The sequence below is a fragment of the Lupinus angustifolius genome, unplaced genomic scaffold, assembly GCF_001865875.1.
Source record: "Lupinus angustifolius cultivar Tanjil unplaced genomic scaffold, LupAngTanjil_v1.0 Scaffold_332, whole genome shotgun sequence".
In the NCBI taxonomy this organism is placed as follows: domain Eukaryota; kingdom Viridiplantae; phylum Streptophyta; class Magnoliopsida; order Fabales; family Fabaceae; genus Lupinus; species Lupinus angustifolius.
Genome location: NW_017727750.1, coordinates 192,112 through 210,913, shown reverse-complemented (window position 1 = coordinate 210,913; position 18,802 = coordinate 192,112). Strand labels below are relative to the sequence as shown.

Below are 18,802 nucleotides of genomic sequence, written 5' to 3'. Positions count from 1 at the left end.
TGTAAAGATTAATACATAATGACTACATCATCCACCATTCTTTTGAATTACTTTTTTAAAGAGTCAATGATGATTAAATATAAATGGTGGATGATGTTGTGTAAAACTCATACAATGTTAGTGCATACATTTTTTTTCTCATACTTATATATGTTATGGAATAAAATTTTAATATTTACTACATGTCCTATAATTGATATTAACTTAATGAAATATTAAAAGTGAGAATGAGAATCATGAATGAATTTGATTGAATTTAATTTTCTTAAATATTAAATAAAATTGAAAAGTAAAGAGCGTCATTTTTTAATTTTTTGGATGAATTGAGTATTTATTCAAGTAGATATATTCATAGATATACATTATCAATATTATTCATTGAATTATATCCATTTAAATTCATTAGCTCTAATAGATAAATTTAATTTGAATGGATTTATATAAATTACGGATTGTGGATAATTTTTTCACCTCTATCCTTAATCATGCTACAAAACCATATAATTACTAAGTTCTACTTGGCATAGAAGCCAAAACCAAGAGAAAGTTGAATAACAAGGAAACTGAATACTGAATAGTGACAATAAGTAATGGTTGGCAGCAAATCTCATCTAGATACGGTCAATGATGGTGAAATAAAATTTTCCAACCCCATTAAAATGTACTACTACTTCATTTTCAACAAAGAGAACGATAAAAATTGTAAGAATGTAAGATTGTTTTTTTTAGATTATATTTGAGATGGATTGTGTCTAATATAATGAGCATTTTCATTAAAAGTTTAATAAGTAAATATTTTTCTGACCAAAAATAATAAGTAACACATGTAGTAATATATTTCTTGAGATAGAAGATGTGTTCATTTTCCTAGTCCATAACCATTGAAGAAGAATAGAGGATATTCCTTTAAAGTAATTACCACTACTTGTAGCGTGCCTAGGCCTAATGCTAATAAAACTTGTGGGACAGGTTATACAAAATTGCACCTTATAGGTTTATAGTGTTGTTAATAATTCAGCTTTTGGCATTGTGTTTGTAATAGTTTCCTAATTAGTCTAGTTAGTTAAGAGTTAGTTAGTTAGGAATGCTATAAATAGAAGTCTAGCTTATGTGAGAATTACATTGTATTCATTGATAGTTGAAGTGAATCAATAATACAAAGAGGTATATTCATTGAATTGTTCTTTCTTGTTATCCAAGTAAACTCTAATTCTTCATTCTTCTTTTCTATTCCTACTCCATTCATTCTCTGTTTCGTGCTGGTGTTTATGCACTTGGTGTGCATAGCAGTAGCTTGAAGAACAAGCAATAAAGGCAACATATAGTTATACTACTCAAATTCAACGCCATCTCTTGAAAGTTTATTAATTAATTTTATAGTGTGAATAGTCTATGGTTTATTCCTTCAATATTATTTAACGTCAATGTTCAAGAAATGATTCCAACTTAAGAGTTTCATTTTCATGTTGCTATCAGCATCATCAATCCATTATACGTTGACTTTATCTTTAACTTTTTTTCCTTCAAAAAAGTGTATACCTAACCAATAACTACTAACTAATTCCCTTACAACATAAAAATTATCAAAATGAGTCTCTCCAACCAAAATAATTTCCAACACAAGTCAAAAAATAAAAGATCTAACCTCATTTGTTTGAGGTTTTAGGTCATTATTATAAGAACTAAATATTAAATATTTTACGTTAAAGTAGTATAACTTTAAGCTAATATTTTGACATTCATGTTTTTATTTAAAATTAGAAATAAAAAAACTAAAATATTGATTTATAAAAATATTATTAGAGACTTACACTAAAACCTCTTTACTTATACTAATTAAATTAAAGTCATTTACTTTACCATTGATGTTAAGAAACTTTATTTAGAAGCATAAAAAAACTTCAAAATCATCTTAATTTAATCCTAAATATTAACGTGTGTTATCTAAGTCAAATGACAATGAATTACATAACTATAAAATCTGGAGTTTAATTCTTAAAATTAGGTGTATGTATAAAAAAGACAAATAAGAGAGAGGTCATTGCTTACCCATACAATTATCATCGGTAATTTAGGCAAAGTCCATAGAGCTTGCCCGTCCGCCCGTACTTATTGGGCCGACAAGACATGAAAAATATGCTCGATCGCCCTAAAATGTCTATCCAACATGCTCCATTCGTCCACAAACATTTCATGCTAGCAAAACAGACGACCTACAACCAATATTACATAAAATATTGAACATCAAATATGCAAATGTAATGTGCTCATTCGGCTTAAAATGTTTGCCTAACATGCTCTATTGGCCCACAAACATTTCAAGTAGGCAAACACAGATGACTCACATACATTTTTACTAAAGTATTGAACATCAAATATGTAAATGTGTATTTTATCAAATAAGAGAAATCGTGTTCCATTTATTATATATGCATTTGTATATCAGTTGTGAGAAAATACTATCATTTTCTTATTATATGCATTTTTATTTTGTATATTATATATATGCATATGTATGGTTTCATTTATATTTTTTATGCATATTTTATATTATATATATGCATTTGCATTTTGTATGTATTGTTCTATTTATATGACTGCTTATTATGATAAATATATTTTTATGTAAGTTATATATTGTTTATTTTGTATGACCAGTGTATATACATTTGTATATATATTTTAATTTTATTTAGGGCGGTCCACAAGTTCATACTACCTATATTTAGGGCAGGCAGAACATGATATTTTATGCTCTATTTAAAAATAGTCACACTCATGTCCGCCCTAATTTAGGTGGATTTGCATGAATAAGGACAGGAAGGTGCCAATGTTAGATATGAAAAATGGGCTGGTTCGAGCATGCTCGATAAATGAGCATACTTAGACTCTTAAAAGCCCTTTCAAATAGTCTCAAAGCCAAAGCAATTAGCTCCTCATGTCACATAAAACAACATTCACTATCGAACTTAAGTAATTTTCAAATTGAAAGCAAATCATAACCTTAGCACAAGTGGAGTGCACCCTAATGCCATCATTGCAAATTAATAGATAAATACTTGTATCAAAGACCGAGATAACATAAAAGGAACATTTTATCTATTAGCCACAAATGGATTGATCGGATGTATTTGAGTTTGAGTCCTAATTGATGGATAGAAAATCATCTACTAATTCATATAAATCTATTAAAACATATTTTAAATTATCCAATTCACTCATATCTAAATTTAATGAATGTATTCCAATCCATCCATAAATTCACTTTAATAATTTAGATGAATATCATATTATTTGTTTTTTTAATTGGAACTAAAAATACTTGTGAAGAAAAATATTTTTAAAATCCACAATTTCAATAAATCATTTTTTTTTAAATTTCACTTTTATAAATCATTTTTGAAAATGCGTTTTTATTTTTTTAAGGAACACTTAGAAAAATCATTTTGTGAACAATTTAAAAAAAATATATTTTTTTACAGTTTAAGGTTTTATGTATACAGTTTAACGAATATTTATATATACTATGCATTTAATTTTTTTTTAATACTAACTATATTTATATCTATTGATATCATTATCATGTGAGCAAATGCCACCGTAAGCTCGTATGAAAATTTAATTTAATACAAAGTGAGAGTGTGAAGGAGAAACACATACAAGTTAGTGAAAGTTAAGATAATAAAGAAAATTGAAAAGTAAAATATCATTCGTGAATGTTTGATTTCTAGATTGAATATTTATCCAAAAGGATTAAATATTCATGAACATCTATTAGATATAATAATTGATTTTAAATTCATCTATCTTTAAAATTATTCATGGAATTGTATTCATTAAATTCTATTAACTTAGATAAATTTATTTTTTCTATTATGTATTATGAATAATTTTGAGAGATATAATTTTATCCAACAAATTCCCATTATTTAAAATAAAAAATTAAAAGAATAAGTTTCCTAGTGTTAAGTAATTGTTTCCTAATCCTAGATATAGAAACAACAAGAATTCTAAGGAAGAAGAAGAAGAAGAAACAGAAAGAGGAAATATAGGAAGAATCAGAAACAGAATATAAACCTTAAACCTATTTCATAATCAAAATTATTGTTTAATTTTATTTCATCCTCTTCTTCTACGCAACCAATAACAACAAAAACAAAACAAAACCCTCATATTTTCTCTTTCTTTGTTATATCCGTTTTGTTCAATCACTTCCCAACTTGTTTCATCCCTTCAAAATTTTCATCTTTCTCCAATTTCTGTTTCTGGGTATTCCTCAATTCTCACTTTCTTCATTCATTATTTACCATCTTCCATGTTTTCTATGTAATCCTAGGTAACTTTATCACTTTTCATATGTTTTTTTTTTCTATTTTGTTTTTCCTCAAAAACCCTTTTTTATTGCTTGTATCCTATTTGATTCTACAACTGGCTTATGGGGTGGGCTCAAGCAGCCTTTTATTTTTTTATTTTTTATATTTTGTTGTTGTTTTTGTCACCAAGACCAGTTTTTTACTTGTTAATTTTGCTTACAAGTGTCAATAAGTATGTAACCTTTCCTTTGTGATGTGGTTTATCACTTTTTACATTGATGTTGAACCTGATAAAGGTGAATTTGGAGTTCGGTGCTCAAGGTTAAATGAGTGAACCTAGTAGTCATTGCTATTGGTTTGTGCAATACCTTGTTGGTTATGCAGTTTGTACTTTAGTGCTACACCCACTTACTATTCTGGATTTTTTGCTTTATGTGTTCAAATGAAAAAAGCTCATTATTTTCTCACATGCCCTTTCCAAATGAAACAAACAAAATTGTGTGTGTGGGGATTTTCATCTCTTGAAGTTTGGTGTTGAATGTGGACACGATCATATTTGCTTAGTCCATAATTTTAGCATGTTGTGTAATTATGATTGTCTGAAGTAGAGTTGGTGATACTTAAGGAAGTGTCCTGTTTGATTAGTATGATGTTTCTATGATGTGCATTCTTCGGGACATGCCTTTGCATGGAAACTGTTGGCTATAGTTTTTATGGGTTCACTCCAACTTTGTGATATTAGGTCTTGTTTACTCGACCATATTTGTATTGGTATTGCTATTTTTTGTTTTCATACTTTGGTTGGGATGGTAAATTGGAACAATTGCATTAGTTGCAGCATAAAGCTACAAATTTTGTGCTCCTTGTTCAATTTTAGGAGGATGAAATATTATCTTTTACTATCCATTGTTGTGCCGCCTTTGGAAGATACTAAAATTGATTCATTCTGTCCTATTTGTAGAACCTTGTCACAATCGTTTAGGTCCTTTGGGGCATGGACTTGCTGTTTATGCCCCTGTCAGTGTCTGTGAACAATGTTTAGCAGACCAAGAGATTCAAGTACTTTCAGTATATTCAAATGGAAACATCAGAATGAATCATCAGTGACTACAGGTTTACTTCAGGATGTTCCGCCAGAGATTGAATTGTCTGATTATAGAAGGACCCTGAGTCCAGGTAGTGAGAGCCCTTCAGGGCTTCTTAATGGTGAAAGCCTAAATGCAGAACCAATTGCCGACTTGGATCTCTTCTTTGAAAGGCTTTACAGCTACTACTGCGAGAAAGGACTTTGGTGCATCATTATAAAGTGGATCGTTGAACTTTCGAGTGTAGGGTTCACCATATGTTTTTCGGGATTCTTTTTATTATATGTTGATTGGAATGGCCTTCGTAATGCAAAGTGTGGGATGGGTGCGGTTGAGTATGGAATCAAACCCTGTGATCTTGCTAAAGAAGCTCTTCATCAACACCCTTTGACTCCATTAACACTTAAGAAAGCTATTATTGTCGGATACTTGGGAATATTTTCCATCTATTGGATATTTTGCTTCTTGAGATTTTTTGCTCAACTAAAGTGTACTCTGGAAATCCGACAGTTTTACTACAATAGGTAAGCACAAATGATAAATAATTAAAGCGTTTGAAGGGAATTTATAAATTTCAAAAGACTCAAGTGTTATTGTCATAATCTGTTATAATCCTCTTGCAGTCTCCATGTTACCGACAACGAAATTCAAACCATGCCCTGGGCTACAGTTATTGAAAAAGTTGTCCAGGTGCAAAGCTCACAACAATTATGTGTGGTAAAGGATCTTTCTGCTCATGACATGGTGTTGAGGTTGATGCGGAAGGAAAACTACTTGATTGGAATGATCAACAAGGGTGTGCTTGCTTTCCCAATTTCTCAGTGGGTCCCAGGTGTTGGTCCCACTGTGAAATCTGGTCCTAATGGAACACAATATCATCTAATACTAACCAAGACCCTCGAGTGGACTTTGAATTGGTGCATCCTGCAAAGCATGTTCGATCGGTATGTTAATTATTTTACACATAACATTTTCATGTACAATCAGTGTGTTTTGTATCTTTCGATCCTCTTACTTTTTAGTATATGGCCTTTCATCATTTCAAGTGTAGTTGTCAATTTTTTTCTTCAAACCGGTTAGAGAAAATAATGCTTTGGTTTGAATAATGCACTGACCATTTATTGAAACTAGTCTGGGAAGCTATTTTGGGACTGTTAGGAAGTCTTAGAGGGTGTTAAGCAGTGGGAGAGGGTAAATATTGAACTTTGATTTTAACTGAAATAACAAAAACCTTTCCCCACTAGGTGAGTTGGCTACTTGGATCAAATGAGACTGATGTTGTCTGTCATAAATTACTGTCTTTATAAAGGTCTGTTAAATCCAAGTACTTTTTAGCGGTTTCACTGAGTAGTAGTAGTTTTTCTTCATCTTTCTCTAACTCCAGCTATTGACCTATTCTCCATTGGATAAAGTTTTTTACCTAGGCTTTTATAAGTCTTCTTTTCACATGGCTTTATCACGTTAGGTGACATTCTATCCAACTTTCCTCAATAGGTGCTACCCCTTTCTTCTATCTGATACATGTATCCCTGATCTTGTCTTGTTGTGTGTCTACTCATCCATTGCGACATCCTCATTAGCTTATGCTCTTTACTGCCCAACCGAAAGTACCATAAAGCATTGCTGGTTTTATTCCATTTGATAGTTTTTAATCTTATGTGTATTTATTTGAATGCATGTATGTGGTGATTTATTTAGTTAAATTGTATGATATTGTTCATTATACTATACTGTTTCAATGATCGTTTTCTCCTTTGAACAAACTTTCTTTGCAGAAACTTTTGTGTCAGAATGGATTTTGTATCAAATCCAAGGACATTAAAGAAAAGGCTTATGGTAGTTGGGCTTGCAATGCTTTTACTCTCTCCATTTATAGTCATATTCATGCTCGTATATCTCTTTCTGAGGCATGCTGAACAGTTTTATAATCACCCAAGCACAGCATCCTCTCGAAGATGGTCAAACTTGTCAAGGTGGATTTTTAGGGAGTTCAATGAGGTATCATTTATTCCTGGTCATTTTTTTCTGTCCCATTTACTTCTTGATTGGGTTTCATCTTAGTATCTTCAAATAATCACCATGCAAGGAATTTTTGAACATATAAACAATTATATTACTAACAAATATGTTGGCTTTGCCTTTGGGATAATACATGCAAGGTTGAGTCTCGACGTGATGGTAAAATTGTTATTTAGTGAATAGTGACCAAGAGGTCATGGGTTCAAATCCTAAAAATAACCTATCTACTTGTGGGCGTAGGGTTGCATACATCTATCCTCCCCAGACCCCACCATGTGGGAGCCTTGTGCACCGGGCCGCCCCTTATTATGTTGGCTTTGCCTTTGGGATAGCAAGGTGCAGTGCAGACTTTTCTACGTAATTGTGCCAGCCCAAGTTCTACAAGTCAATCTGACTCCAACCATGTGGGCCTTACCATGATAAAGCCCGGTTGCCCTTGCATATATTTTTAATCTGGTCTTTAATTCTTTATGGAACATTAATGAATGAAATGAAGCTTCTGTTTTTTGAACAGACTTATTTTACTTGTTAAACTCAGTGATTTGAAGAAACCTATATATCATTAAGTGCATAACCTATATATTGTGTATGGCATTTTGAAGATTGTGTTGTAAATTGCTCATTTGTACTTTCATGATAAAGGTATCACTTGTTTGAATGTGGTATTAAGTATTACCTATCAATAGTTTGGAAGTGCTAACACCATTTATCATTTTTATAATGTCACGTGAATTTGTTTTTTTTTGCTGCTAAACTTACCATTAACTTGTTTTATAGGTGGACCATCTCTTCAAGCATCGGATTAATAGCAGTGGATTGCATGCTTCTGATTATCTCAAGCAATTTCCTTCACCTATCATATCTATCACTGCAAAATTCATCTCCTTTGTGTCAGGTGGCTTTGCTGCAGTTCTGATCATCATCGCTTGTCTTGAGGAATCTCTGCTGGAGGGCCATGTAATGGTTTTTCCATGCTTTTGCTGAAAATAATTTATATAAATATGTAATGGCAGCCATTAATAAATTTTCTCTGGTTTTTAAAATAAAACACTAACGCAGATATTTGGTCGGAACTTGTTGTGGTATGCTGCTGTTTTTGGAACTATAACAGCAATTAGCCGGGCTGCTATTACAGATGAGCTTCTGGTGTTAGACCCTGAAAGAGCAATGTCTATGGTAGTTCAGCATACACATTATATGCCGAAGAGATGGCGTGGAAAAGAAAGTACTATAAATGTCCGAATGGAGTTTGAAACCTTATTCCAAGTATTATGAGTAGTTTTTTCTCTGATATGTCTACATTAAGCTAGACCCACCCATATGTGCTATTTGTTGTCTACACGATATAATGGGTTTGGCTTATATATAATAGGTTTGAAACTAGGAATGCTACTTATGCTTCTATGTTTTATAATGGTGCAGTACACTGGGATGATGTTACTTGAAGAGATGGCATCAATTTTCCTTACTCCATACTTGCTTCTATTTGTTGTCCCAAAGGTCATAGCCGTATCTGGACATAACTGTCTTATATGCCATATTGTGTTATGTCATTCGTATGATGTATAATGTGTCAACTATGTGTTTTTTCCCATTTGCAGCGGGTTGATGATATCTTGCAGTTCATTGCGGATTTTACTGTGAATGTTGAAGGTGTAGGTCATGTTTGCAGGTTAGCATGGGATGCTACTATTTTATAATATTCATCTTTTTAGATTGTATCTCTCTTATCTCTGGCAATTCTTTGAGCTTTATTGCTTATATAAATTTTTATTTTATTCCCGGTTTTAATATATTAATGGGCTGCAGCAGATCATTTTAATTATGCTTTATTGCATATTGCAGCTTTAGCAGCTTTGATTTTCAAGAGCATGGAAACAGTAATTATGGCTCCCCGCACAATGCTCCTCACAGCCGGAGGAGTTCCTGGGGGAAGTTTGAGAAATCGTTTTTGAGGTATGTTCATGGCAGAGCTTGTCATAGTCACTAAACTGATCTGAATGAGTTATATTACAATTTATATCCATTGAGGCTGTTTTCATAAACCTCAGTTCTTTGATATAGATATATTGTGTAAATGAAGGTCATGCCAATAAATACAAAGTTAATGATGATAATATTAAGAAGCAAAATGAGAAAGAAAACAAGGAAGTTTTATGAAATTTCATTTGGAATAAAAGTAAAATGATGGCTGAATTTTGTTCTATATAAATAAAGCTCTTCAGACAACTTATTTCTTAAAAGTCCTTAACTGCTCTGAAAGACGATTTTGAAACACATGTAGCCTATATGATTATTTTTTGGTTACAACCTATATGGTTATTCGATTTGTTTATCTTCTTTTGTCATTGCAGTTTTCAGAGCAGTTATCCTTCATGGGAATCAAATGCTCAGGGTAAGCAATTTTTGCAAAACCTGAGAACCTTCAGAGAGCAAAAGTTACCAGGACATGTAAACAGATATGCATATTCCCCTCCTAGAATGTGGAAAGGTAGTCCCAATATGGGAAGCAATGGAGACAGAAAGAGGTTCATATCTAGGGAAATGTCACATAGTACTTTCGAAACTGGCAATCACTTGGGTTCATTGTGGCTAATTGAAGCCAATCAAAACAATCATCCCTATCTTCTCGATTGGTACTATACTTCCCGATCTCACGATGTGACTTCCAGAGAGGTTCCAATTCCAAATGATCCATTTGATGCTAGTGATCATCATTCTAGAGTTTGGATGCGCTCAAACTTGGCACAGAATGAACCTGGGTATGACGAATACTTGAACGAGTATCATGATGATCATCGAGCTGCTTCTCATCTCGGAGCTTCCATATCAGCTCCCATCTTCAGGGAAAGCTTAATTCAGGATCAAAGTTCCAATGATCCGCCCCACACTACCAGGAGCCATTGGTGGGCTAGAAGTCACCACCAGGATGAACAGGGTCAAACAAGCTTCTTCGAGCCTCCAGATTTCAATCCGCAAACAACAGCATATAATAACTACTATGATAAATTTTCTGATAGAGGTTCTGATAGAGGAGGCTCAGATGGTCATCATGATCAAGAACAGTTGTATAGGAGAGATCAGCACAATTTATCTAGAACAGCATTCACAGATGACTTAGAAGCCGGAGAATATGATCTTCATTTTGATGATATTTATAGCCGCAGGCCTCCACAAAATCCCACTGTAAATTCAAGCACTGTAAGCTTTTGAATGATGCCTTTGTCCTACATCATGTGTTTGGAAGGTGGTTCTTGCTTTCAAGGATCTAGAATGCAATAGTTTCACAGTGATGATTGCCCTTTCTATTGCATGGAAAGGGGAATTTGATTCTTTGTTGTAAATAGGCTCATTGAATGATTAGATTGTTGATGAGCCTCAGTTTGATGTTGGAAGGGCATGACTTAGGGCTGTCTAGAATGGTTATGGGCTAGTTCCAGGTTTAAGAACCAAATGTTTCTTCTAAAAATCATTCATTGCATGCAGTGTTCTAATTCTTCACCCACTTTTTTGGTACTTAATTTTTTTTAGGGGTTCAATTTAGCATCATTTAAACTGAACTTTTCACTGGAAATTTCTTTAAATGAGGCTAGGTTTCCATAAAAATGCCTTTTGTATTTGACTTATAATTTGTAGAGTAAATATATATTTTAGTCCCTCATGTTTTTCGACCTTACTGGTTAGATATCTCAAAAGTTAGAAAACCTAAAATGCTCCCAAAAATTTCATGTGGGTTAAATTAGTCTTTTTTTTTACATGTTTTAAACATCTGTTATGGACTAATTTGATCCTAAAAATGACTAATTTCACTTTAAAAAAAGACTAATTTGATCCACATCTAAAATTTTTGGAACCATTTTGAATTTTAAATTTTTGAAAGACCAAACTAGTAATATCGAAAAACATGAGACTAAAATAAATATTTACTAACAAAAGTATAACTTAGCTTTCATAATCATTCTGCTCCTAAAGTCTAACATCATTAATTAGTCAACAGACCCTTGCTTTTGTAGTTTGTCACATTGAAATATTCTTGAAGGAATCATCAAAATTGTTGCCTCCAAAAGTAACTATTGATGCATACAAATTTGAAATTTCACAATCTAAGATATATCAGGATCCAGAATGTCATGTTCATAAACAGTCAAGAACACTGGAATTTACAGCAGTATCTAACAAAAGCACCCTTCAGCCTTGAGATTCAAATATTATTAGAGTTACATTCTTGAGGCAACATGGGCTTTACAATTTGCACATAATAGAAGCATATTGAAGTAATTCACTAATAGCAAAATCTAACACATTTTAGCAAGATAACTGCATAACATTTCAATTTGCACGGTCTCTGAGCACTTCAAGATCCATTTCTGTGGGGTCAGTAGCCTGGATTTCATAGTGAACACCATCTAGCTCGCGTCTAAACCTGTCTTTAGATGTGGCATAGATCATCTTGGCACGGATGCGAGATGTTGAAGGAGCCCTAAACAATACCATGGAATGAATAACTAAGAATGTTACTTATCTCAATGGCAGAATCATAACAAATATATAAATGAGTTAAGAAGCACCCACATTGTTAAGAAGTCTAACTTTGTCCTAGCATAAGGCACATGAGTGAAAAAAATGCAGAATTGGGAAAGGAAGTCTAACTCCAAGTGTTCCGTCGAAGTGGTACCGAATATTCAACTCAAACACGATATGGACCAATTAATTGTCAGAGTAGTCTTTTATGTTCATGAGACAATCATCTTATTTGAGAATACTAAAATTATCCACTCCAATCTCAAGAAGAAGACTATAATCTTAATGGCGATTTTGGAACTAGAGAAGGCACTTGCTACAAAGTAGCTAAGTGCAAAAAGCTTAATCTCATCTAGTTTCTTTCATTTTTCTTTCAGATAAGATTTCATCAAAACGAAAGGACAGAAACATTGAGAACATTTAAATTATCTAAATATCTATGGTAAAGTTACACCTAGACAAATTAAACTCCCCAACAAATGGAAAAAGAAAATTACACCTAACAGTTAAGGTATTCATGAAGCAACTCTTATATGGTTGAATATATGGAATCATGAAGATGTTTGTGTTTTGTTAATTATATCAGATTGTTCCATATAAACATAAGCACTTGTAGCCAGTAAAGTCTTATCTGCAACAAATGCTTTGTTTGCCCTTAAAATATGCCCCTGAGCAAATTCATTTCCGAGGGCAGCAACCCAATATGAAGGGAGAAAAATATAAAAAATACTACAGATTGCTATATTCACAAGAATATGAATCGCAATCAATGTGATGCAATAAATTTAGCCCAAAACAATGAAACATTAAACATATGGTGTCATATATAGAGAACATGCAAAGAATGTAACTAAAGGCTAAAGTATTGCAACATCATAGCATGGTAAGTTAGAGAGCTGCAAAAGATATGATGCATAAATCATATGTGCTGCGATTTCCTTTATGGAACAGATAATTGCAAATCATGTGCCACATTTTACAAAGATCAATATCTACTTTGTGTAGTTGGAGCAACAGTGCTCCTAAAGACAAAGTAATATAGCTTTTTATTTTACACACACACATATATGTATATTAAAAGAGCGAGAGGGGGTGGGATAAACTAACCATGCAATGAAAAAGATTTTACTTTTCTGACAGTTCTCAGAAGTGACAAAATCAAAGTCGAAGACAGCATATCTGCAATCATTCTCAGGCAAAGATGCAGTAAAATCATCATAGCTCTCAGCTGGATTACCGGTCTTCTCAACCACAACCTCCCTTTTATTTTCATCAATCTTGAAGATCACGTAGCGATAGACCTTCTTTAGCTTCAAGTCCATGAATGTATTTTGGCTGTGATCAGCAACACCCATACCTGATGAAGCATTTGGCTGCAAACCAAGTCTAATTTGGTCAAGAAAATCTCTAACGCTTTTTATTGAGAGAAACTCTCGAGTTAAAATTTTCTAACTTAAACAGGAAAATCATTTTTTAAATTGTGCAAAGTTATGTCAGTATGAATCTTGTTAGTTTCAGGAGAAACTACACTGGTCTCCTGTGTTGCACCAATACAGGTGTGTACAGGGTACGACATATTCTTGAAAACTAGAGTACGGGTACTGATCTCTTGTGAGGCTCGACGCAATGGTAAGGTTGATTGCCTTATGAAACAAATCCTAGAAACAACCTCTTCACTTGCGAGGGTAAGGTTGTGTATATCTACCATTCCGAGACCCCACTATGTGGGAGCATCATGCTTAACATAAAAGGAACTTAAGATGTCCAAAATGACAATAAAACATCTGAGTATATTACAATAAATCACTAGAAGAAACTAAGATACTAATATGGTTCAATATCACAAAAGCATGCCTAGACTTAGACTATGAAAATCAAACTCCAACTCTTTCAATCTCATCATTTCCTTCCCTATCATCACAGAAAAGGGCAACCTCCATGCCTGGTTCATCAAGAGAAAGAGTAGCAACCTCAAGCATCCCAACACCAACCCCATTAAGTTCATCCAATTTATCTCCAGCAAGATCCCACATTCTCGTCTCACCCTCATTATAACTCTTACTCTTCCTTGAGACGAGACAAAGATTTACAACAACATCTAAGCCTTAGTCATACTTGGTGGGGTCAACTATATGGATTAAATGACATCAGACTTCATAATACTATTCCTGTCTTACATTGATTGTCTTCCTCTTCTTTCCAATCTTTCGTCTTCAACAGCAGTTGCAATTGGGAATAGTGAATTAGGGATGTGTGAGGTGTGTGCGGAACACAACACCTGAAAACATTAAAAATGCACAAAATAACACTGTCTAGATGAGTTGTACCCCAGGGATGAACTCAGCGTGCCATAAATCTACCCACTACAGCTTCTTATACAAATTTCTCCTGACACATGACTAATTCCCATGGCCGTTCGCAAACTGTCCAACTCGCATAAGGTGCACATTCACAACCTAAAAGGGCGTACCCATGCAAGACATATGACCTCTCTCAAAATAGACACATTTTTTATCTGAAAATTACTCCAATCCTAGTTGAGGTTATATTGTTATCACATTCACCAATCTTAAGATTTATGGTATCATCATATTTACATCCTTTACAACATACATATCAAGAGAGATCAGTATAATTATTAAACGAGAGAGAGGTTCAATGACCCAGCCTTAATCCCACTAGATGAGGTCTGTTAAACAAGCGCCGACATGATGCTCTAACTTATGGGAGGCAACCATAATGTTCCCTTAGTTTAAACATGTTCCATACAACCATACACATGTCAAAAGGCTAATATGTGCAGCCAAGGTATTTAATTAATAGGCAGCCCAGTACACGAGACTCCCATATATGGGGAGGATAGATGTACACAGGCCTTACCCCACAATCGGAGAGGTTGTTTACAAGATTGGAACCTGCAACTTCATGGTCATTGAGCAACAACAACCTTACCATTTGCCAAACTCATCAAGCATGCCTTACCCTGCAATCGGAGAGGTTGTTTCCAAGATTTGAACCCTTAACCTCATAATCATTAAGCAACAACCTTACCAATATGCCAAACTCACTCTCTTGCCAAGATATTTAATTAACACCCAATAATTTATCTGTTGTTTTCTAATATACAAATCATAAGAGTCGGATCAACAATGATGATAGGTTTTCCAGAAACTTTACCATTTGTCCACAAAAGATGGCACATAGAAATCAAAACCAGCAAATCTATAACATGAACTCCAATCATCATGACCCAGAAAAATCTGGGATTGGAAAGTAAAAATTGTTTCAAAGTTCTAAGCTTTTTGAGTTAAGGATAGTGATTATGATAATGGGTATATGAAATTAAAGAAAAAGTGTGAAGTAACATAATGATAATATTAGAATAGATGAAGTTGATAATCTTACCCGGCTGAGCCATTTGAAAGACATGACAGGCAAAGAGTTAGAGAGGTACCAAACACTTGAACTTGATCAAAAAACACAACGCAGAATTAATCAAAAGAAGAATCAATGTGTCTGAAATTGTTGTGCCCTATCACCTAGATTTATACCCTTATTTATTCTAATATATATTATGGAAAATACAATCTAGCAGAATTTAAAAAATAAAGACAAGGAGTTCTTTAAGAAAAATAATAAAAATAAATTTATTCTATAGCATTCACATGACAAATTAATTCCATCTTAGAAATAAACAAAAGAGAAAAAATAAATATACATTAACAATATTATTGCATTATCCACCATTTATATTTAATCATTACTCACTTTTCGAAATAAAGTAATAGATTATTGAATTTGCAAATATCCTTATTTTACTCATTCACAAAAATTATAAAATTCTGAAACAAAATGACAATTAAAGATAAATCCTATGGTAAGAAATCCCTTTACACATATAAAATAAGGAAAAAATGTAAAACTTTTGACCGAAATAACATTTACCACACACAATTTATTTTACTTTTAAAAAGTAGTGTACATATTTTAGTTTTTTAATTGATTGTTAAAATAAATATAAAATAGATCTATAATCAGAAATCCAGCTCAAGTGACCCAAAAAGAAAATGAAGATTCTAAGTTAAGAATTTCTGAGGTTGGGGGCGGTGCGTTGCAGCAACGCTAACTCATATATTTCCAAAAGTTCCATTAATAATGAAGGAAACCATACAGATAATATGAGTTTTTTATACTATCATTTTATTTTTTAATATTTATATTTAACTATTATTAACTTTTAAAAAAATATATAAATAAATGATGTGTGTTATATTAATATAGTGACTCACATCCTATGTCATATAGGGAATTTTTATAGATTCTGAATTGAGATATTTAGTTATCTCACATCAACTTTAATACTTTATGTCAATTAAGGTGAAATAGAATAACATTTTATAAAATAATCTGGTTCTAAAAATCCAATAAAAGAGTACTTTTGAAATTAAACTTTAGTGAGTTGGATCTGTATGATTAACTAAAGTCAAACTGTTTCATAGTTTTAACTTTTAAGAACATTTAGAGAGGATTTTACAAAATTATCTCCCCACAAAATTCTCACACCAATAACTAAATCAGTGTGCAAGACCAATATTTGTTGAAAAAGAGAGATTTCTTTATTGAAAAAGTAAAACACTGTTGCATTTTTATATTTCCTTATTCAATTATAATATGGTTTGATAAACTATTACTTCCTATCTCTGAAAATAGGCAAAATTGCTCTTTAAGTTACTTTTTTTATTACTTTAATCTCTTACTTTCTCATCTTATTTTAGTCCTTCATTTTATTTTTATTTGTGTTGTCAATAGTTAGAATATTGTTTTATTGATAAAAATAATATTTTTCTCTCTTTCCAAAATATTATTTTAATCCATTTAACTGAATAGTCTAATAAAGGGATAATTTTTAAGGAGAAAACTTTTAAATTAAAGAATATATAATTTTTTTTATTACTAAAAGTATCCCAGGATAAGAAATTAATTCATTTTGAATACATAATTATCCCTCTTAATAAATTTTTATTCACGTGAATGAAACTCTTAACCTTTTACTAATTCTAATAATCTAGCGAGATTTTAAACTATTTAGAACAACTTATAAATTAGCATTTGCAATGAAAAGACAATACTCTCCATGCATGGCCCCAGTTTTTCAACCAATCATTCACGTTATGATTGATGGCCGCGTCATCCTCTTACGACATCGTTCCGCTATCCTTGTGGATCTTATAATATGGGGCTGATTTGGCACAAATTGATTGATTAATCAATAGTTTAAATGAATTACATAAAATATTACTTGAAAATCAAAATAATTAACTTAAGATAATTAAAAAAAATATTAATGGAGTGCTATTTATAAAATGTGCAACTAACAAGACAGATAATTAAAAAAAATATTGTTGGTCCACCTATCACCTTTCCATGTGAAAAGTTAATGCATTGTATAGTGTTTTGAATATGAAAAAACGAATAGCGTTTAGAAATAAAATGAATAGTAGTTTTAAAGCTACTCCATTGTTATGTTTATGGATATTGATGAATGATTCGTTTTCCTTAAGTCCTAAACAGCTTTTTCCTCAAAACCTTAGTTATTTATGGGTAATTTTGACTATAGAAATTACTTCATTAAAAATGGTGAAAATTTGAGAAAAATATTGTACTAAATTAAAACTATAAAAATGTGGTCCAATATACAACAGTTTCACTTAGTGAGATCTAAAAATGATAGATGTGTAACTTTATTCTCACAAAAATTTTTCTTTCTAGAATTTAAATTAATAACCTCTACATTATAATAATCAACCTTATCATTACACTAAAAAAGTAAAAATAAACATTACTTCAAGTCCTAAATTAAAATTACAATAATGGAAAAAGTTTGAAAATTACAAAGATGAATTAAATTAATGTTTCTTCACTAACGGGCGTTGGTTCAAGTAGTACATGTTTGATTCCCCTTAAGCAAGAATCCGGGTTCGAGTCTTGTGGGTGGAAAAAATACCCGTTGGGAGAGTTAGCCCCAAATACCTGTGGATGTTCCCGGCTTGGACAAGATTGCCTCCAGTGCGAGGATACCTGTGGGAAACCAAAAAAAAAAATTAAAGTTTCTTCATTTATTTTAACTTTTCAAAATTTTAAATTTTACCATGAGATAATAACATTATTTTTATTATAAAATTACTACCAATCAAATAAAAGAGATGGAGAATAAAATATTTCTTTTCCTTCTTCCCTCATATTCAATCAATATAAAATTTTTACAATATTTATCACCTATTTCTTTTTTAACACATTCTTTTGTTGGGATAAAATGAAAGTATACACGCACCTAGAGGAGGTGAATAGGTGTAACGGTACAATATGACCACCAGTGGGAAACCAAAAAAAAAATTAAAGTTTCTTCATTTATTTTAACTTTTCATAATTTTAAATTTTACCATGAGATAATAACATTATTTTTATTATAAAATTACTACCAATCAAATAAAAGAGATGGAGAATAAAATATTTCTTTTCCTTCTTCCCTCATATTCAATCAATATAAAATTTTTACAATATTTATCACCTATTTCTTTTTTAACACATTCTTTTGTTGGGATAAAATGAAAGTATACACGCACCTAGAGGAGGTGAATAGGTGTAACGGTACAATATGACCACTTTTCTGGTTTATCGCAACAATTACATACAACATTGAACATAATAATCGATTATTTACATAAGATAATCGATTATCTCTTACTAGGTAATCAATTATGCATAATTTTAATCAATTATCAAGCAAAACATAAATATTGAAAATCTTATTTTCTTGGTGAAAAAGTTTCATGAAAATGTTATGTTTAGGTCTAATTGCTCAAG

At 32.0% G+C, this 18,802-nt stretch overlaps 2 protein-coding genes across 2 annotated transcripts; one reads left to right on the top strand and one right to left on the bottom strand.

The window, feature by feature from the left end:
• Window positions 1–3,998: 3,998 nt before the first annotated feature.
• LOC109341044 (autophagy-related protein 9-like) lies at window positions 3,999–10,922 on the top strand. The gene is made up of 10 exons (XM_019578838.1): window positions 3,999–4,336; window positions 5,275–5,922; window positions 6,022–6,342; window positions 7,174–7,396; window positions 8,195–8,374; window positions 8,477–8,683; window positions 8,840–8,917; window positions 9,019–9,089; window positions 9,263–9,373; window positions 9,772–10,922. Exons 2-10 carry the CDS (start codon window positions 5,348–5,350, stop codon window positions 10,628–10,630), a joined length of 2,625 nt encoding a protein of 874 aa, XP_019434383.1. The 5' UTR covers window positions 3,999–4,336; window positions 5,275–5,347; the 3' UTR covers window positions 10,631–10,922.
• A 568-nt stretch (window positions 10,923–11,490) lies between these two features.
• On the bottom strand, window positions 11,491–15,482 carry LOC109341049 (actin-depolymerizing factor-like). Its single transcript, XM_019578845.1, has 3 exons — window positions 15,344–15,482; window positions 13,046–13,311; window positions 11,491–11,897 (listed from the first exon to the last, which is right to left on the bottom strand). The coding sequence occupies exons 1-3, from the start codon at window positions 15,365–15,367 to the stop codon at window positions 11,747–11,749; spliced, it is 441 nt and encodes a 146-aa protein (XP_019434390.1). The 5' UTR covers window positions 15,368–15,482; the 3' UTR covers window positions 11,491–11,746.
• Between the last annotated feature and the right edge of the window lie 3,320 nt (window positions 15,483–18,802).

Bases quoted from the DNA above. Each gene is read 5' to 3' on its own strand.
- LOC109341044 (XM_019578838.1), top strand. From the start codon at position 5,348: ATGTTTAGCAGACCAAGAGATTCAAGTACTTTCAGTATATTCAAATGG. The intron at 5,923-6,021 runs GTAAGCACAAAT...ATCCTCTTGCAG, and splicing joins CGACAGTTTTACTACAATAG to TCTCCATGTTACCGACAACG. The intron at 9,374-9,771 runs GTATGTTCATGG...TTGTCATTGCAG, and splicing joins TTTGAGAAATCGTTTTTGAG to TTTTCAGAGCAGTTATCCTT.
- LOC109341049 (XM_019578845.1), bottom strand. From the start codon at position 15,367: ATGTCTTTCAAATGGCTCAGCCGG. The intron at 13,312-15,343 runs GTAAGATTATCA...CTTGGTTTGCAG, and splicing joins CTTTCAAATGGCTCAGCCGG to CCAAATGCTTCATCAGGTAT. The intron at 11,898-13,045 runs GTTAGTTTATCC...GGTATTGTTTAG, and splicing joins AAAATCTTTTTCATTGCATG to GGCTCCTTCAACATCTCGCA.